General features: G+C 41.2%; 1 protein-coding gene across 2 annotated transcripts in view; it reads left to right on the top strand.

Moving 5' to 3' along the window:
* Positions 1 to 18,609, top strand: part of CDH13 (cadherin 13) — a 515,166-nt gene that overhangs the window by 467,984 nt on the left and 28,573 nt on the right. For both annotated transcript variants that reach the window (XM_075101278.1, XM_075101277.1), the window contains exon 11: positions 15,708 to 15,850. In XM_075101278.1, coding sequence (XP_074957379.1) covers positions 15,708 to 15,850 — 143 coding nt within the window. The remainder of the gene's footprint in view (positions 1 to 15,707; positions 15,851 to 18,609) is intronic.

Genomic DNA, 18,609 nt, shown 5'->3' with positions numbered 1-18,609 from the left:
ACCAGCTGCATTTTTTATGCTAGCTGTCACGTACGTGCAGTTTAAACAGAGCTGGGGGGACAGTGTTCTGTGCTTGATGGGGCAAGGAGAGGCAACGAGCAGGAATGGGGCTGTTTGTCCTGCCAGGCCCCTAACTACAACCTGCCAAGAAACTCAGAGGCTTTTCTAAGTCAGCAGAACATTATTGCTCTCCTATCATCTCTTGTGTTACGGCACTCGCCTTAGAAATAGCTGAATCTTAGAAATAAGTCCTGTGCAAGTTCAGCCAACTCGGGAATGCCCCAGCTCTGTCAGCACAGGAGACTACTTCAATTACTTTTCTGGCAGTATCAGCTTCTTCACAGATTTTCTTTCTGAATTGCTACTTATTGCACGGTCAATTTATTGTGTGTTAAATTTTGTCCTTTCTTATGCTGGTCTCTTTTTTCTTTGTCTTTTGTTGCTAAGCTAAGAAAAAGCTAGTGAAAATATTTATGCTGGTTCATCACAGTAAATATACTTTCATATTAATTTTTTTGCTGAAATACCTGATATAGCCAGGAAAGCCCTAATTGCTTTTTTTTTTTCCTTGAAAAAAAATCTCATGGAATTAGGACTCAGGTCTCAAGTAACTTTGTTTGAGGTATTTGGCCTTTATAATGGAATTTTTGTTTCATGGAGTTACTTAGGAATAAGAAGATTGCCATGTGATTGATGTGATATCTTCTCTGTGAATCACTGGGTCTGTCCTTTACTGTAGCTACGTGTTATTCGTAGCCAATACTTACACTCCTGTTGAAGGGATGAGTATTTCCCACTTTATCCAAGACAGAGACGCAGCCTTTTGTTCTTCATTGCATAGAACCTTTCACTTTATCATTTCTGACCTTGACTTGACAGACTGAGCAGATATTTCCTTTGTGGCATCTCTTCTACAACTTTAACTAATGGTGTCCGGTGATTTCAAGGTTGAGGTTTGCGAGCCTGGAACTTATTTTATAACAAAATGTCTCTCTTGTTAATATTTTCGCTTTTGGTGGCTATGATCCAGGTTTCTGTGGTAGAATAGATTTCACCAAGCTACTATATTTTCAAGGTTTCATTATCTTTTAAGTAACTGCCCATTCAGCAATGCTTACAGACTCTTTAACTCTGTTACCAATTCATAAGATTCCTTTATTTGGAATTGCACCTACTTCCTGACTTCTGTTGTAGTTCATCTTTTTTATTCCCCCCCTCCCTATTTTTTCCAGGTATTAATTAAAATAAACCCCAAGCCTATAGTTCATAAATACTGGGCACATTTTTCCCTAGTAAAAGTTGCAGTCTTTAAAAATAGAAAAACACTGACAAAAGCATCATCTTCCACTTTAGGGATCATGATTTAATTTTCTGCTAATTATTTTCTTTACTAGTGAGCATTACAAAAATACCAGACATCTTTTCCTCTTTCAAATTCTAGTGTAGGTTCCCCCACATAAATCAAGGGAGCTTTTCAGTTTCAATTCATATGAAATTGATAGTTTCAGCACTCTTTCCTAGCATGTTCTCTAGCACTGAAGAGGTAGAAATTGTACATGTTGTAAGGGATAAGATAGAGGAAAGCCATGCTATAAATAATTGTGAATGCCTTGAGGACAGCCAGAAGCTGCGATCCCAGAGATCCCGCATGCGATGTTTGGATTTAGACACCATTCCTTCCATTTCTGTCATTTGTGGACACCCTGCACTTCCCAGTGAACATCTGCAATTAATGGGAAAAGTTGTGTGTGTTTAATATGAAAGGAAGTCATTCTGCTAAATCTGCAGGAACCAGTTCAGAAAATGTCCTCCTTGGGATTACTCGCCCCTCAGGCAATGGCCTATGATAGTTCCAGCCTTCAATTATTTTCAGGGTGACGAGTTATTCCCCACCTCTCGGATAACCTAGTCCCAATGTCTTCTAGATTTATCCTGGACTGTAAGTCTTTGAAAAGTTTTGGTAAGAGAAAGGTAACAAGAGAGAAACAAAAGAGGCAAGTGAGTGTGAAAGAAAGAGATGAAGTGGTGTGCAAGGAGTGCCTGCTGCGCTAACCTCCGCTTTGAAAGGCGTCAGTATTGCGAAGGCCTCAGGTTGGCACGGGACATAAACTGTGCTAAAATGATTATTCAGCATGTTACCAATTCGCTACACCTTCCCTTTGGAAATTAATTTGTAGAAGCATTAATTCCCTCCCTTCCTTATGAGGCGAGTCCCAGAGTTAATAGATATAATAGGGGCCAGGACTGGATCTTGTGAATGCGTTTGCATCACGCAGGCTCAGGTTGCAAACCTGCGCTGGAGCTGAGACTCGCGGCTCCCTGCCCTGCCTTTTGGGGGAGTGCTTCCAGGCCAGGGTGTTTAATTTGTGGCTTTAGCATTACCCAGGGCAAACCCGAGGATTTATGGCAGTTGGCAGAAGTAATCCCTTGCTGGCACAAGCCAGTTCCTGGCAGTAGGGCCTGCAGAGCTGTACTGATGTGGCCAGACAAATGCTTCGCAGTAGTGGGCCACTTCTCACCTCTTTTCTGCCCAACTTTAGGAAAAAATAACTCAGGATGAACCTGTAGAAACATGCTATTTCATGGCCGTGTTCAACAGTGACATTTTAGTAGTGAATCTGCTGGGCTGTTATAAAAAATTTCCTATCTTTTCAAGAGCTACCAGGACCCGAGTTTGAAAGAGAAAGCAGCAAACGGATTTGCAGTGGGAGACGCCGCTTTTGCTGGAAGCACAGTTGCAAAGAACTGGCATGTGCAGAAACTTGATAGAGTCCTACTGCCAAAACCTTCTCTAGGTAGTTTCTAAAAGAACCTCCAGCTCATCTCACATTGATTAGCTTTTGAAGCACAATTGCTGCAATGAAAAAACTTTTACTGATTTGTATGTGTCAACAATTATTCTAACAGTAACAACCTGATTATGCTCGTGTGTTAGTCCCAGATATGGTGTATTATTCCCTCGCTTTAGGAATAATTCAGATAGTTATAGCCTCTGGGTTCATTTAACCATAGCCCTAATCACTTCTGATTAAAAAATACATAAATGAGTTTGTGGATTTATATTTTTTTCGTTACACCTCAGCTTCTAGCATTTTTTTTGCCCTGAAGGAAGAAAAACATTAAAATTAGGTCTTGGTATAAAGAAATGTTTGAAAGACTGTACAATAACAAAAAATATTCCTTTCATAACATTTTATTTAATTGCCTCATTATTACAATTTTAGTATTTTCATTTGATTAATTGCCGTAGGTTTTGTGCTGAGTATTTTTTTATTATTCTAGTTGCAGTGACTCTCCTGTTACTTTCTTCATGTTTACCAAGGGTTTTACTCCAATTGTTTCTCCACACAAATAAGTAATTAGTCAACCATTTTCTCATCTGGTATTTCTCAATGGCAGGGGACTAGAAACTGAATTTCATCTCATTTTTCATTCTGTTTTGATCATATCATTGTAGATAGAGATTTGCGATGAAAGCCAACCTGCTAAATCATTGATGCGACAGGCAAAATAAAGCTGAAATGACAAATCTTTTTGCTCAGAGGGCGAGGAGGGGTGCATAATTTAAAAAGTGCCCTGCAGGTGGAAACAGAAGCAAATACTGTCTATAATGTGGCTGCAGCCCTGCAAACTGTTCCCTTTGGGCACAGGAACCACTTCCAGTGGTAAAATCTATGAGGTGAGAGCCCCAGCCTGAAAAACGCTTGGTCACTAGTGTCTGAGCAAAGGAGCTCATTGCCTTCGGAGCCTGATGCAGAATTGCACCAACATTTCTTTCTCTAACGCTGACTCTAACTTCCACTGTGCTCCCTCCGATTCAGTGAGTAGCAGGAGGCAATGCTGGGTGTGTATCGATCTGTCATTAGCAGGAAGGATGAGCAGCTGAAGCTCTCCCGTTTGACCTTTTATGCTGTCCCATATGCTCCAATTTGCCTGTATTGGCAATACTTCATTTTCACGTGAATGAGACAAAAAACCATTTCTGTGAGAGTTATGCTACTTAATTCTGTCTGCTGGGTCTGCGCTTGGCTCCAATCGACGCCAAGAGAAAATTCTACAAATAGAGGTATCTCAGCATTATAATCTCCTCCCACCCGTATAAAACAATATTTATAATGCAGCCCACTTAACTGCGAAAAAGACTGAAGTAAGCAAGTTTTTTGTCCTTTTAGCTTGTTTTGTTTTTAAGCAAAATCATTCCTGCTAAGATATGTTGCTTTTAGAAAATATACTTTGTGGGAAGGGAGATTTAATGTTTAATATTGCTAGTTTATTTTTTAAAATTATAATTTTCAATTGAAATTTTACTTTTTTAACCTGGAAATAGATTCTTACAGTCTTTCTAGGTATAACAGCATATTGGTACAGACCAAGTAGTTTCTGGTGTTTCCATTTTATTGTTTTGTCTGCCTTTTTAGATATGTTGTATCAAAAACAAAAGTACACTTTTAATCCTAAAAATAAAAAAAATAGCTGAAATATTTCTGAAAAATCTGTTTTACATTTTCAGCAGACTTTCCTGTGACTTTCTGACATCAACTGATACCAGCCAGGAAAGGCCGTAGCAGAGATAAGTTGTCCTCCAAAACATTCTTGCTGTAAATATCTATAAATACTCATAAACTGAAAGGCTGACTGAAAGAAGGCTCAAATAGAAGCACATTTTTGCGAATATTCTGTTAATGCAGTGCAGAGGAGTTTTAGTAAAAATTGCTGAGCTTCTTCAGCCGTATGCTCAGCCCTGTGGTCCCACAGCATTCCTCCTCTGGTTCTCTGTGAAATACACATTTCTTCAGAACAAGCTGAAATGAGTTTTTCTTGAGACTGAATCAATGGAAAACTGATATTAACAACAAATGTCTGACCAAACCATGAACGTGTATAAACCTTAAGCCGTAAAAAGCAACATATATCAGTCTCGTGCAGCACCACTGACTTTAGTAGTGTATATATCCTGTCCACTGTACATCCTAGCTGATATACATGCACTTGGGAGGGGATTATTACCTTTTTTCATGTGCCAGATTGGCACTGAAGCCAGAGAAGTACGATGCCTATTCAGAAAGGGTTAGAATAAAGTATGTGTGTGCTTATGTTTGCACGTAAACTCCTAGAAACTTGAAAAACACTTCAGGATCACCCAGGAAAAAACCGCTGCAGCGAGTTACTACAGAGATTGTCATGCCTGACCTGCAGAGCTAAGCTATGCACTAGTGCGTAGCTAATGGATTCACCCTGGAATATGTCCAGTTTATCAAAGAGAAACATGAATTTTCAGTGACCAAAAACGCACAGAGTGACTTGTGGCAGAACATTGATGGGGATTTTAATTTATTTTTTTAAATTGTATTTTAAGTTGACATTTCCAGCCTGTGAAAATACAGTCTGCAAGCCCATAAATCTGTTCCATGAAGCTGAAAAATGGCTGTTGCATAAATCCTCTATCTTCAGTAAGTTTAAAAGTGCATCTGACCCAATACCTTTCTCAACAATGTCGCCAGGAAATGTGATTTATTGCAGGTTTTAGATTTTGTTAATGATATGTTTATTCTGATTAATAATAGTGTATTTCAGTTACATTTGCTTTGTATATTTTAAATTTTTCTATTTTGAAGAAGCTAGCCAAAGTAATTTGAGCATGTCCAAATCTCTGCAGGAGGGCACTGCAGGAGATTTTTTACAGCCTACTGCACATTTAGCATATAGCCACACTTCCCGTAACAGCATTTGAATCCAAATTCAAAACCATGCACTTTGTATGATAATGTGTTTAATAGGAAAAGATGGCTAACTATGCCTAGTTTGCCAACTTGTAGCGTATGAGTCAAATACAGGGAATGGAAAGGACAAACAGGTGACAGTAGAGATTTCCTTTCTGAGGTCTCAATAGTACCTTTTGAAGATTGTTGGAGGCTTCTTAACTCTGCGTTAATAGAGCGTGTTTACAAGGGACATGTGTGCGTCAGGGTTTTGGCCAGATGCAGTTAGGTTTAAGATTCAAAACAGGTCTTAAAAACTGTCAGTGATCATTTTGTGGAATCACAAAGTTAGGCGTAAACAAGACAGTTTCTGAAAGCCTCAAGGATCAGTAATCAACATGCACATTCATACAACTGACCAGAAAACATCTGAAAAAACACTTTAATGGGCTTTCAGTACTGTTGCCTTTATCATTTCTCTTATAACCTGTATAACTTGGCCTGTAGCTTTTGAGATTAATAAATGCTTACATTTTGTCTCAGTAACATTCTGTGATGAAGCACTTATGCTTCTGTTTTCCCTGTGGTATGAAATCCTCCCTTTGCTTTTTAGTCCATACCTGCAATGGAAATGCTTTTTTAGGTTGTATCTGCAGCACAGTGGACTGGTGTCCGGGCTAGCTTTAAATTAGCTAGTACTAGTAACAGGCTGTCATTGACAGCACTGAGCTTAATGCAGGATTTTTCTTCTGTTGATTCATATTACAGGGGTGAAAAGTAAAGCACGACAACTAAAGAACCAGTTCAGCTGGCTGACTTGGGAGGGCTACTCGGGCTGTTTCATCTTCTTATGGGTGTCCTATACGTTGGATGACAAACCCATTGGCATTATTCCACACAGATCTTCATTAGCCCTGTTATGAATACTTAACATTACCAGTTCCCCAAAACTGCCAAACTGTCAGCCTGGATCCTCAAATGTCACACGTACACCTGAATTGCCTAGTAGTGAAGTCTTCTGTGTGCAGGCCATAGACCTATTGCGAACAGCACATTGAGCAGTCAATACGTCTATAAATAGAGTGAAATTGCCTGAGGCATCCCCACAGGAAGCAGAAGGCCCACACGCTCAGGTACAGAGCAGTGTGTTGAAAGCAATGTGGAGCAGGGGATTTGGCAAGTGCCAGGGTAGCATTGCGTATTCGCTTGCCAACAGCAGCATAGCTTGTGTATGTATGAAAAGCAGCACCAACCAGTTTTTGCCCTTCTCTCCTAACACACAGCCATTTGCCCGTTGACATGCTTTTGTTATTTCAGGCAGTGTTATTTGAATTGCTAATAAGTTATGAAAAAAGGCATGACAGAACACTCTAAGCAACAGCCGAGTTATGTTGAGATTGTCATGATCTTGTGCCCCAAATAGTAATTTTATAGCTCTGACAACACTGCCACACTGACTGCACGCACACATTTAAAAGGAGTTGCAAAAAAAGGGCACAAAATTGTGAGGGCAGACCAATGCCAACTGCACTGGAGGTAAGTGGCTGGCATTGGCACTTCGTCGGACTACAGACCATCACTGAACATTGAAAGAGATGTGAAACAGCGTAATGCTCACATGCAGGCTCAGATCAAGGCGTTTCCAAATTGAACAGCAAGCTACCAGCCTCTGAGTTTACCTCATACAGAAGGATGTGAAGACATTCTGTCATATGGATCTCAGTAGGAATTGTAAGGCTCTTCAAGGCTCATTAAGAAAGAAAAATGTATTTGGTGTCCAAATGGGAAAGCACATGAGGAAGTCATCCTCTTTGAAAGGTCATGGAGGACAGGAGAGGTGCCCGAGGACTGGAAAGAAGGTAGCCAATGTCACTCGTCATCAAAAAGGGCAAAAAGGAGGACCCAGGAAACTATAGGCCAGTCAGCCTCACCTCCATCGCCGGAAAGGTGATGGAACAGTTCACCCTGGAGATCATGCCCAGGCATGTAGAGGAAAAGGAGGTTATCAGAAGGCGTCAACATGGTTTCAACAAGGGGAGATCATGCTGACCAACCTGATAGCCTTCTATGATGGCATGACTGGCTGGGTAGATGGAGAGCAGTGGATGTTGTCTATCTTGATTTCAGCAAGGCTTTTGACACTGTCTCCCATAACATCTTCACAGACAAGCTTAGGAAGTGTGGGTTAGATGACTGGACGGTGAGGTGGACAGAGAACTGGCTGAACGGCAGAACTCTGAGGGTTGTGATCAACGGTGGAGGGTCTGGTTGGAGGCCTGTAACTAGTGGTGTTCCCCAGGGGTCTGTCCTGGGTTCAGTCCTGTTCAACATATCCATCCATCCTGGACAAAGGGACAGAGCGTACCTTCAGCAAGTTCGCTGATGATCCCAGGCTGGGAGGAGCAGCTGATGCACCAGAAGGCTGTGCTGCCATCCAGTGAGACCTGGACAGGCTGGAGAGCTGGGCCCAGGGGAACCTCATGGAATTCAACAAAAGCAAGTGCAGGGTCCTGCCCCTGGGGAGGAACAACCCCCCGCACCAGCACAGGCTGGGGGTGACCTGCTTGAAAGCGGCTCTGCTGAGAAGACCCTGGCAGTGCTGGGGGGCAGCGAGGTGACCCTGAGCCAGCACCGGGCCCTTGGGGCCAAGAAGGCCAACAGTATCCTTGGGTGCATGAAAAGCAGTGTGGCCAGCAGGGCAAGGGAGGTTCTCCTCCCCCTCTGCTCTTCCCTAGTGAGGCCACATCTGCAGGGCTGCGTCCAGTTCTGGGCTCCCCACTTCAAGAAAGACAGGGAACTGCTGGAGAGAGTCTGGTGGAGAGCTACAGAGATGATCAGGGGACTGGAGCATCTCTCTTCTGGGGAAAGGCTGAGAGACCTGGGCTTGTTCAGCCTGGAGAAGAGAAGGCTGAGGGGGGATCTCATCAATGCTTATAAATATCTAAAGGGCGGCTGTAGGAGAATGGGGCTGGACTCTTTTCAGTGGTGCCCAACGCCAGGCCAAGGGGCACCGGGCACAAGCTGGAACACGGGAAGTTCCACCTGAACATGAGGACAAACCCCTTCCCTGTGCGGGTGCCAGAGCAGGGGCACAGGCTGCCCAGAGAGGCTGCGGGGTCCCTTCCCTGGAGACATTCACCCCCTGCCTGGATGCGGTCCTGTGCCCCTGCTCTGGGGGTGCCTGCTCAGGCAGGGGGTGGGACGGGATGAGCTCCAGAGGGCCCTTCCAGCCCCCGCTGTTCTGGTATTCTATGAAGCAGTATTGAAAGGAGGTATGAAAAACCTGTCTGAATACCTGATTTTCCATAGAACTGCTTACTGGTAGTATACTTTAAGCGAATGTGATAAGGTAAATACCAGTCTTACTGGAAGTCTCTATTTAATTGAAAGAACTTTTTGCTAATATGATGAATTCAGTTATCCCTAATAATGCCCCCTTTCTATTGTTAGGACACACTTTGTCACAGTAAACACAAGGACCATGATCCTGTGTTACTGACCTCTACAACCGAGTGTTTAGGGGCTGCATCTGCAGATTTTAGGCAGTAGGTTTATATCTGGGTATAAAATGGAAAACAAACCTGTATATTCACTTGTACCTTGAAATGAATGCATTTTGTTCATCAACACTGCTTTTCAATATCTGAAGAGCAAAAACCCACAACTGCTCCAAATACATTCTTCCAAAGGCTGAACTGACACAAATATTTTAAAACAAAAAAACAAGCCTGGAATTTGCACAAAGAATATTGCTGCAAAATCATACGTTTATATAGTTAGAGAATGTTAGATGTAATATATGTTAGAGAATTACTATTATTGTTTTCATTCAGCATGGCTTCGCAATTAGAGACCCTGCTGCGCAAGACTGTGAATATACGTATATGAAATGTACGTTGCTCTCCCAGAGCTTATAACCTGAAGCAGTATGGGAGCTGGAACACCTTTGTTATCATAGAGTCAAATAGCAGAAAAATTGCAGTGTGTCATCATTAATGAGCCTAGAGTATATTTCAGCTGGAGAATTGCTCCGTTGCAATCAGGTTTTCTTTTTACTTTTTCTGGTGCCATATGCTGCCATAATTAATGTGGGCCAAAGGTAATGATAGCACAGTGGAAAAGTTGGAGCATGATGGGAAGCAGGTTGATCTCTAAAGCTGTACTTTATGTCATCCGTACGTAAAGCATATGAAGAACAATGCGGTTGTAATCCAGATTTTTAATGTTACGCATCCTTTGGGAAGCGGCTTTGTCTTTCTCTTAGAACCACCATTGTTTACACGGGCGCATACATTTGTGCTGTAATTGCTACACCAGTCTCTCCAAAATACCCGTGAATCTTTTTCCAGAGGTAGCCGCTCTTGATTTTTCAGGTGGAATTGATGTAATGAGATGAAATTCATATTGGCTTGCTTTAAAGGTTACATAATGTCGTATTTAGAGAATTTTTTTCATTCGGAGCTAAAAGGGAGTCCTCATGCTGAGCTTTTAGGCACAGGCAATACGAAGTTACCTTCCCTACTGATCATTTGACTTGAATAGTTTATGAAGAGCTCATAGAAAAATTTCAGAGGCTGCCATATTATGGTATAGTCCCAGCAGGAGCAAGACAGATGTGGTAACTTCAATATGTTACCTAATTGTAGGAGAACTGCTATGGATTCAGAGATGTGGATAATGTGAACACTTTTAATTCAAAATACAAACATGTACCTATACTTCTTAGGTGAAATACTGGGTCTATTCAGCTGATACTTTTTCACTTACGTCAGTGGGACCAGGCTCCATAAAAGCAGCAAATATGATTTGGAAAGCTAATGTATGAATAAGTTTTGTTACATTTCTGATACTGACTCATGCCAGTCAGCTTGAAACACTATGAAAATGGTTACTGGCAATATTTTGACACTTTCAGTTTCACCCAAGACCAGTAAGTATAGACACATATATGTATGTATCACAGAGAATATGAATTTTTATTCATCTGAGTTTAACTATTTTAAACAGTGTTAAAAAAAATAAGATGATATCTTAAGAAGCAGTAAATATCTTTCTGCTTCTTTAGAAAGCTATTAAAATTATTCTTTTCTATTCTGTGTATCTCGGTACTTTTGTTGTCCCTCATTGCTGTATGTTCTCAGTCCTTTTGCAATGATTTACAGATTTTATCCTTTTAGCAGCTTTTCAAGGCAGAAATACATCCTCACCATTTTAAAGCTGTGTTGAGGGCATAGCATGAATTAAAGGGCTTCCCTAATTCCATGGTGACAGAGCCGAGACTCAAAGCCCAACTCTCCAAGTCCTAGTTCAGCCAGGCCAGCCTTGCTCACTAGCCCACCGCAGTGCCAACCTGTTGCCTACAGTCCCTCGCCCTGTTACGCAAAGCCTAACTGCAGAATCAGACAGCTATTTCATGGGGCAGTGCCACTGCACCATCACTTTTCTGTTGCATCTTTCTGGTCATGCAGTCTCTGCACAACATGACCTGAGCAGTCTCCAGGTGTGCAAGGCTGAAAATAGCCAGCCTGACAAGCCTATCTAGATTGCTCACCTTAACTCCTGTCAATGCCGCACACCAAACAGGTACAGATGTGTCATTCAGTGTGGATTTGGCACCGATTCCTTTTGCCTTCCTTCTCTTTCTGTTAAAGCATAAGAGCCAAGACCCCTTGACTCCACATGGGAAAAGCCTGGCAGCTACCAAGCTCCGGAAGTCCTTGCCAAGAGCAGCATCTGACTCTGCCTAGGCGCCTGGCTGCTCTCCTGTGACACCCTGGGCTATTGCAGAGTCGGGCGTGAAATTCTTTTTGTGGCTAGTGCAAGGTTGTGGCTCTGATTAGATTTCTGTGTCCATGTTATCACCGCTGTTCTGTGTAATGGTCTTCTGTGCTAAACAAGCTGCCAGCCACCGGCACCATGCACATCTGCTAGCAACCCCAGGAGGTGATCCCTGAATTATTTTCCTGCGTTACAGGAAGGCGAAGATGCCATTTATACAGTTTGAATTATTTCCATGTATTTGCTACTTTATTTTAGTTCTGCACCAAATAGGCCAAGTGCATATTTGGATTTGTGTTCTCTTGTTCGGCATCTTTAGCCTCCCTGCGTCTGTTTGTAGGTCCGTATTTAAGTTGTATACTTAAACCTTGCAGCAGACAATTTCCAGTCTAAGGGATTTGTTCCTTCCACTTCCTTTGCACTACTTGGCTTAAAGATAGTGCAAGAACATGAACCTAGTGCAAGGAGGTCGCAGTCAAAATAGGTTACACCCACTTGCCCATGCCCTGTTGTCATATAAGCCCTTGGGAACAGTAACCTCTTGGCATGTTGGCAAAGAAACTAAAAAACCCCACAAAGCAGCACTAAATTTCACTAGTGCAATGTAGACTAAGGCCAGAATAAGCAGTAATTGGCACTCCAGAGAACATAGTTCTGAGTACATCCATCCAGATGTATCAGCGTGCTTACGACTTTCAAACCGAGTAGGTACACGCAGGCACGTAAGTTCCTGTTTAACCACCTAAAATAAGGTCTGATTTTCAAAATTGCTGTGCAATCAGCACATCCCACTAAAGTCTAAAGTAGTAGGTGAACCTTTATATTCTATACTTCTATTTTTTTATAGTGCTTTTCGTAATGAGTCTATTCTAAACCTTTTGGTAGCAGAGCCCTCAAAAAAATCAGCAGAGAACAATCAACTGTACTGCAATATACTCTTACAATAAGTAAAAAATGTGGTGGGAAGGAGAAAGTACTACTTTTACAATATCCTGTGCCAAATCACAGGTTATACAATTCATTTTTTTATTTGCACAGGCAACAGTGCTTTGTAGAGCAATCTGAGAACATAATACAATCCATTTTAAATTCTCATTACTTTAGAAGTGTTGAATCTTAAATTGTTTCGGGGTTAATTGAGAATTTGCAGTTTTACAATAGACCAGGAATTGTTTAGGCTGCCCTTGTTTCATATTTTTGTGCATACCTTTGTTGCAAAGTTATAAAAACAACAATAAAGAAAGAAACAAAGAAATGAAATGAAATGATGATCTGCATTGTTACTATTCTAGTAACTCATTTTTATGGGAGATAAAGCTCAGGTATTGATTAATGTTTAAACGGTTATTAAGTGGAAGGCCATGTTGGATTGATGGAATGCCTCACTGAGTGCTGGTGTTTGCCTTTGATTCTTTTCCACATATTCCCTAAGGGATAATTTCTGCTCCTGGGGAAGCCAGTGGTGAAACTGTGAGTGAATTTTTGGGAGCATGAATAAGCCAAGTGTTTTCAGTATTTGTCCCTTTTTCTCAAAAATTCCAAAAGCTTCTGGTTTCCAAATTTGTCCTTTAATTTATTTTAACATAGTAATAGCTCATAAAAATGTGGCATTTTTCATGGTGGTATATATTGAATTTTTGATCCTGAAACTGGCTGCCTGAACACCACTGTGCTCCTACGTGCCGTGAAAAACTCCATCTGGTTCAGCAGCCCTGAGGAGGTTGCATTTTCAAGCCTAAAGCGAAGTCTCGGTGAAGACCAGCAGTCAGGTGGACAGCGTTGCCTGTCTGTTAGCACCTCTGAAATTAGCCATGTTCATCTTCTGTGGGATAATGTCACTTCTCTTGCAGGTACACCAAAGAAATTTTGAGGCAACTGATGATTTTTTTTTGGTGAGAGAGGTGTTGCTCTGATTAATTAAGAGAAGGCTTTCTGCTAAAAGAAATTTTGTTTTTCAAAGCCAAGACACAGTACTCTCTACTACTTTGGACTCTCATTCTTTTGAAATAAGAGTACTTCATCAGTCTCCGAAGTATAATGTCAATCTATAGAATAGTTTATTTAAATGGACCTGTGGGTCATGTGGCAAATTCGTAGGGATTCTGGAGCCCTGTGCTTTCTAAGGCATAAATTCAAGTCCTGCTCTGCCTCCAGCTAATCCGGTTATAATGGTTGCCTGATCTGAGGGCTGGGAAAATATGGCTGTGTTTCTGTCCTGTATTTCTCAGGCCTGAGTACCTGTGTGTGCACTGCCCCATTTATGCATGAGGAAAACAATTTGCTCAAAACTTTTTCCTTTTTAACAATTAAGTTTTCTTCCTGCTGAACAGTGTGGGGTCCGTGCCCAAAATTTATTATTCAAAGGCTATTATAAGTCAAATCCGCTCTAATCTTTCCTAACTTACATGGGAAAAATAAAAATCATCTTTACTTAATGACACCTTCCCACAGTATTATTTCAAACAGTGGAGGGGAAGTTCCTAGGATGAGGGATGGAAAAAAGCCATTCTTCGGTTCAGTCAAGAGTCTTTTCCAGTGCCGTATTAATGACAGAGTTTAAGCTTGAGCCATGCACTGAGTAGTTTGCTTTTGTTTTTCTTATACCTTCAGCCAGCGATCCGACCTACTGCTCAAACACAGTAAAATTTGCTGCACAAGTAAAAAATGATGCTACTGGCCATTTACACAGGACTGAGAGGTCTGAAACGAGGACTGGGGGGTCAGAGGCAGCTGGGCAGGACAGCTGCACATTGCAGCCTCATTGTTAGCTCTGACACCCCTTCACAGTCTGCTAGAGGGATCTAGCAACTAATCACAACTTATTTTTCTGCTTTCCAGGAGGCAAAAGAAACCAAAGCAAGCCTCTGAAATAAGCATTCAGTGAGACCATGTCTGTCTTTGCTGGTCTGCAATTTATTCTTTCGTCTTCTAGCAACTGCCACTTTAATTCATTTTACATACTTGTTTTTTTACCCTCCTAACAATCTGTTGTTTTTGATTATTCCCTCAGGAAATAGTTGCACAGATAAATTATTTTTGGCAGCGTTATCACATAGGACACCTTTCCAATGAATGCCACTGTGAGGCACTGGCTAGGCACATACTCATTAAAGAATAACAGGTTTTTGTCAATTACTTATAATTTAAAATGTCTATAGAAGATTGTATGGCTGTTTATGACCTATAACAATTCACTACAAAAAAGATAAACAGGTTATTATATTAAGTATTGATTATATCATCGGAGTTTTGGTTTAAAATATTAACACATTTCATTGGAGAGGGAATTGGTACCAGTCAATTCAGCTCTGTGTTGTTATATTACTTAATATATTTAACTGAGTATAGAATTAGGCCCTAATCATGAACATTCTTATGTTTATTACTTCAGTCAAGTAGGGCAGTTCTTAGCGCATAAACTCCACAATCTCTCTAATTATTTCCAGTGTCAAGGTCTAAATATTTGCACCGATTAATGCAAAGAAAGCTCAACAGTGAATTTTGTATTGAGGGATCTTGACAGCCAGCATTTTCAAATCCTGATTTAGACGATATGTATGTAGTTGAATTGTTCCAAGATTCTGAGCATCTGTTTGAAATCATCAGAAGCAGAAAACTACAGATCACAGACTGCAGAACAAAAGTATGCAAACCAGGTCTGCATACAACCAGCTCCCGTTCGACCTGACGAATCCATATTCTAAGTCTCTCTTTGCTACCGTACCCTTCAATTTATTACATTTTTAGCCTCACCCAAAATAACTAATTATAAGAAAAGAAAAAAAAACTAAAAAAAAAAATTAAAAATATAACTCCTAGTCCAGCCAGAGTCTTGTGTCAGAAGAAGGAGGACTGTGAGAGGATTCACGAAGTCTGCAAACACCAGTGTGATGCAGAGGTCCGTTGGAAGCGTTCAGGTACTCTGGCCGTATGACACAGCAGTAGGAAACAGGTCCTGCATAATGTTTTAAATATTGATTTCTGTCCTAAGCGCTGGGACATAGGTATCCAAAGAAAGTGACTCAAACCTCTCTATGTCCATGTGTCAGATAAGCCTAACAATAATGAACTATTGCAAAGGGAAGGCACAAGCTTAAAACTGTACTTTTTAAGTATTAAGAGATCCACCCCATGAAAGCCACTAAGTGGAAAGACATATTCTTTTGTTGCAATGTAATTGTTTTATGTCTAGATATATGATTTGTTAACAACTTCTGTATTTTTATTTAGGTATTCAGTTTACAAGGATCCAGCAGGATGGCTAGAAATTAACCCTACCAACGGTACCATCGGCACCACCGCTATCCTGGATCGGGAGTCTCCGCATGTTCAGAACAATATATACACGGCGCTCTTTCTGGCAATCGACAGTGGTGAGTAACTAATGTGGATCACAGTCATTAATTCCCTGCTGGAAATTTTCTGTTCAGAAAGGTGCATGTGTAAAGTTAAGCATACGATTCAGCGCTTTGCTAGGTGGCCACCTAAAGGTACTAGAGATCATTGTGACAAACAGAAAACAGAGGAATTAAAAGTTGAAACTTAGAACAGCTTTGTTTTAAGGTTACATCTCGCACATTTATTCCTACACTGAGATCTTAACGCTAGGTGCAAATAGACTATGAACATTCTTAGAAAGTAATAAATCATCTCTATCAGAGTTAATTTCTTCATAATATTTGAGCAGTTAGTTTAGTAAGCCTAAGGCACCTAAATACCAGTAACAACTCATCCCTGGTATGCTGGCCTATTCTATTCAATACAATGCCATTAAAAACATAAGTAAAAACCCTTGTTAAAATGCAATATTTTTTACAAGTTGTGTGGATTAAAGTTCCTTCTGTCAAATATAATCAAAATTAAACTGTCTAGTGAAAATCCAGTGAGTGCCTTTGGAGGAGTAGAGAAAGCAAGAGAAAATCCTGAATGTTCCAAATCTCCAGAGCTAAAGGCACAAAATAAATAAAAGATTTGTCTGTAATATAACAGCTAATATGCTAACGCTTTTTCACAGCTGCAGCTGGCCTAGGCCTGGTGATGAATTGCAAAATATTCTTTTTAGGAGGGTAATTCTACATTTTTGTAACCACATGACTCAGGGAACATTTGCAGGGCCTGACAGGAAAAAGAAAATGTCGCCATAAGTATAAAAGATAAGTATAAAAAATTCTGCTGAGATGATGATTTACTTAGATATTCATATACATATTTTTCTTAGGAAACTTCTGTGCAAAAATGTAGGGCTAAACTTATTTCTGTCTTTCACTTGCTATTGGGTAAAGATTTTTTAAATGCATCTTAAAATCTGGTAAAGTGGGAGATGTCATTTCACAATGTAAGTAAAAAGTCAGGTTAAAATTACTGAGGGATTATCAAAAGGACAAAGCTGCGTATGTTTTAAAGGCAGAGTTAGATATCTTCAAAGCGAATGGATGAAACAAGAAGCCGAATATTTCCAGCTGTGGAAACCAGTCTGAACGAAAGTGGATTTTCAGGTGTACCTTTAGGTTGCGCGTAGGGCAGTAACACGCATTGCTCATCTATTTTAAGCCAAGATCCCCACCGCTAGGTGACCCCTCTTAATTCCGAGACTTCTTTCCATTCTGGAAAAATGAGAGATGGGAAAGGTGTCTGTGTGCTGGACAGCAGAGCAAGAGAAGATATTTGATGTGGGTTAGAGAAAAGGAATCCTGTTCAGTCGAGGTACCGAGTCAGCATCTCATTCAACCGGCTGCTATTGTGTTTATTTGTAATTCTGCAGTACTGTTAGCGCGGGAGCTAATCTGCTCCAATGTTATTGACTTCTTTGAATGAAGTAATTAGAAACCACACGTGTGCATTTAGTACTGGCATGCTAAGGTGTTAATAATGATCATTCAGGAGTATTGTACCACTTCACTGTATGTATCTCAGCCACACGTGGAAGTGGCAATAAATAGCAGAACTTAAATAGCTGGTGTTAACCTTGTGGTCTGTATCGCCCCTGGATTAATTACCAGACAGCTCCTGAGCGCATTAAACTTAGAGGCAGGTAGGTAACTGGAAGAATTATCTGCCTGTCTGTATAAATATGCAAGGGTGGAATTTGTGGGAGTTGAGAGGAGCGGTGCCGGGGCCTGCTGGGGAGCTCCGCTTTGCTTTGGGCAGGCCTGCGGTGAGACAGGCAAGCTTCAGCTCACACCCTGCCCGCTCGCGGTTTGATTGCTTCCATTCGCAGAGGGAGCAGCGCTGCCTTTGCACGTACATGCTGCCAGCCTACAGCCTCAGTCTAGGCTCCGTGACTAAAGCAGCCAAGGAAGTTTTGTAATTGATTTCAGAGGGTAGCTCTGGGGTCTGCCTTGTCCCCTGCGGGTATGACTGGGACTGGCAACATCCCTGGAAGGAGGTTCCCCAGTTTGTTTCCAGGCCACCGATAATGAAAGCTAACAAAGCTGAGAAACCCACTTCATTCTTCCAGCCATCGTTGCTAATGTCCATCTTGAAAAGGCATATTGCATTAGATGACAAGTCCAATTGTGGCAGAGTAATATGAAATGAAGACAGATTTATTTTCACAACTTTAAAAGAAGGTTATGTTAACTTAAAAGGAAAAAAAAAGTACCAGCCTGGACATAACTGTATGCATTCTCTTTAAAGCAGCATTGTCCACAAACTGCAAAGTAAAAGCTGTCTCTTTCTTCAGGTTAGTAAGTGTCGCCTATCTAATACCAGTGAGATGGTTAGGACTTTTATGTGCAAGGGCAGCCAGAGGCAGGATTAAGAACTGCCAAATGAGATAGGTGGTAAATTGAAAATTCACAGGCATTTCCAATAGAGCAAGTCATCTGATTGAGCTAACAGACTTGGGGCGAAAAGGGAGGAGCGGAAAGAAAAACCCATACTCGATCAGAGATACATTTTTCAAAAGCATTCGGTGAAAGCTATGATTTCCTTCGGCCTATCATCTTATCTCTAAGTCAAACCTGAGATGTGTTGGCACACGCACTGAGGAAGTCAGAGCTGCCATAGACTTTCCTTTCCTTAACTGGGGAATATAGAAGAGCTCGGGTGATGGCAGCTGCACAGTACAGCAGCGTGAGCAGGTACCCAGCGCCGTTCCCAGCATAGCCCAGAGCGCCTCACTGCAGGCCAG

This window comes from Phalacrocorax aristotelis, chromosome 8 (assembly GCF_949628215.1).
Source record: "Phalacrocorax aristotelis chromosome 8, bGulAri2.1, whole genome shotgun sequence".
Classification (NCBI taxonomy): Eukaryota; Metazoa; Chordata; class Aves; order Suliformes; family Phalacrocoracidae; genus Phalacrocorax; species Phalacrocorax aristotelis.
Note: the sequence above shows the minus strand (reverse complement) of the source record. Positions and strands in the feature narration are given on the sequence as shown.